This window comes from Chrysochloris asiatica, unplaced genomic scaffold, assembly GCF_000296735.1.
Source record: "Chrysochloris asiatica unplaced genomic scaffold, ChrAsi1.0 scaffold00129, whole genome shotgun sequence".
NCBI lineage: Eukaryota > Metazoa > Chordata > Mammalia > Afrosoricida > Chrysochloridae > Chrysochloris > Chrysochloris asiatica.
In genome coordinates this window covers 2,703,515-2,705,498 of record NW_006408647.1, presented here as the reverse complement: position 1 = coordinate 2,705,498, position 1,984 = coordinate 2,703,515, and the positions used below count along the sequence as shown (strand labels likewise).

The 1,984-nt window shown below is 34.3% G+C and overlaps 1 protein-coding gene across 1 annotated transcript in view; it reads left to right on the top strand.

The window, feature by feature from the left end:
• The window catches only part of EGF (epidermal growth factor), a gene marked incomplete at its 5' end in the record, with an annotated part of 163,014 nt that overhangs the window by 85,207 nt on the left and 75,823 nt on the right, over positions 1-1,984 (top strand). The window contains one exon of the mRNA XM_006869337.1: positions 1,012-1,134. Within this exon, the coding sequence (XP_006869399.1) occupies positions 1,012-1,134 (123 nt within the window). The remainder of the gene's footprint in view (positions 1-1,011; positions 1,135-1,984) is intronic.

Here is a 1,984-nt window from a genome sequence, read left to right as displayed (position 1 = left end):
TCAAACCCACCAGCTGTTCCTTGGAAACCTTATACATGGTCACTATGAGTCAGAATCAACTGGATGGCACTAAGCAAGAAACAAAAAATGTGCCAAATAACCTCATGTGCTTCTCAAAACTTCTAGAACTTTTATATTATATGTGTATTTTACATTTTAATATTTTATTTCCCTAGAATTAATTTTGATGTATGGTTTAGGATAAGGACTTAATTTCCCCTTCCAATGATTATTTTGAGTTAGTTTTCTATCATTTATTAACTTTAAATGACATCTTTATCACATGATGTGTACCTGAGTCTTTTTCATTGAGTTTTCTATCCTCTTATATTGTCTTTTCTGATGATTCTTGCACCCATTCCTCACTGTTTTAATTACCATGTCTTTATGATTGTTATGATTGTTGACTCATAGCAATCATGTTTCCAAGGAGTCACTGGTGGATTTGAACCCCCAATCTTAAGGTTAGCAGTCCAGTGCTTATCCTACAGTGCCACAGCAGGACTCTTGCCTTTCTGATATATTTTGATATTTGGTCAGACTCCCTCCACACTCACATAATGTGCTTAGTTTTTCTTACACATATAATTTGTTTTCCAGATGAATTTGAGATTTGTTTGTCCAAGTTCCTTATAAAATCCTTTGGAATTTTGATAGCTGATAACTTTTGATATACTATTTAACACAAAAGAAAGAGAAAACCAGGATCATTTTCCAAACTCACAAGACTTTTTTTTTTTCAATTTTAAGTTAAAAATTTCTTTAAATTTTATATCTCCATTACTATTGTATTCTTTACTCTTTGCAGAATGTTGTTGTTGGTAAGTGCCGTCGAGTCGGTTCTGACTCACAGAGGGTTTCTGAGGAGCAGCTGGTGAGTTTGAACCGATCTTCTGATCCAGTGCTTATCCTATAGCACCACACCTGACCATTTTTTATTAGCACCTTATTTTAATGCATCTCCATAAGTCTGCTTTAATACTAATCTTGACATTATTCTTCATTAATTAGAATTAGTTTCCTGTCCAAACAATGGAGCTGAATGCAGCCATGGTTGTGTTCTGACATCAGATGGCCCTTTATGTTTTTGTCCTGACGACTCGGTGCTTAAGGTAGATGGAAAAACATGTAGTGGTAAGTTTTCTTACCTTTTGTTTGAAAACACTCAGTTGGCAAAGAGACACATAAAAATTGATATTGTTGTTAAAGGAAAATAGATTTTCCAGTTTTGGAAAATATTTCTGCAACAGATAAACAACATACTGACAGCCCTGAGGTAGTGGTGTTACTAGTTACTAGTGGCATTGTTTTGGATTTGGAATTTGATCTCAATTGGTCTCCATTTCCTCATCTACAAAGTTTAATTACATCTGCCTCCTAAATTTGTGGCCAGCATGAAACACGGTGGCAGATGCAAAATGGTAACCTGTTCCTCACACTCTGATAAGTACTTAATGAGTATATACTCCACTTTTATCTTCATAGAGACTTAAGTTTATGGGCGGCTGGATATCAGAACAGTTTTACATGTGACTTAAAAATATAAAGTAAAATAACTCAACAGGCCAAAAATCTAAGGAGGAAAAAATAATTACTTACTATGAAGACCACTAACTCACTAGGATAGACCAACTGTAAACACACCTAAATGTCTTTCGTATTCCAGATATGTGCCAGCACACTTGTTCTCGAACGTAGTGCTAGAACAAGAGAAGGATGGTCATTTGACTGTGAAGAATTAACGTCCACAGTTTATGATTATAGAGGATTGAGATACAGTGACATTTTGCTTCTAGTCTTGGAAAAAAATCAACTTGACTATCATAATCTGAATGCCCATGGAAGTGTTTTTATAAAATCAACAAACACTTGGTTTACCTTGATTTTTTTTTTTTAAAGCTTTTATTGTGAATTGGGCAGATCATCAGTGTTACATTCAACAAATCATATACTTTGTTTTATTACAATGATTATAATCCCCTCC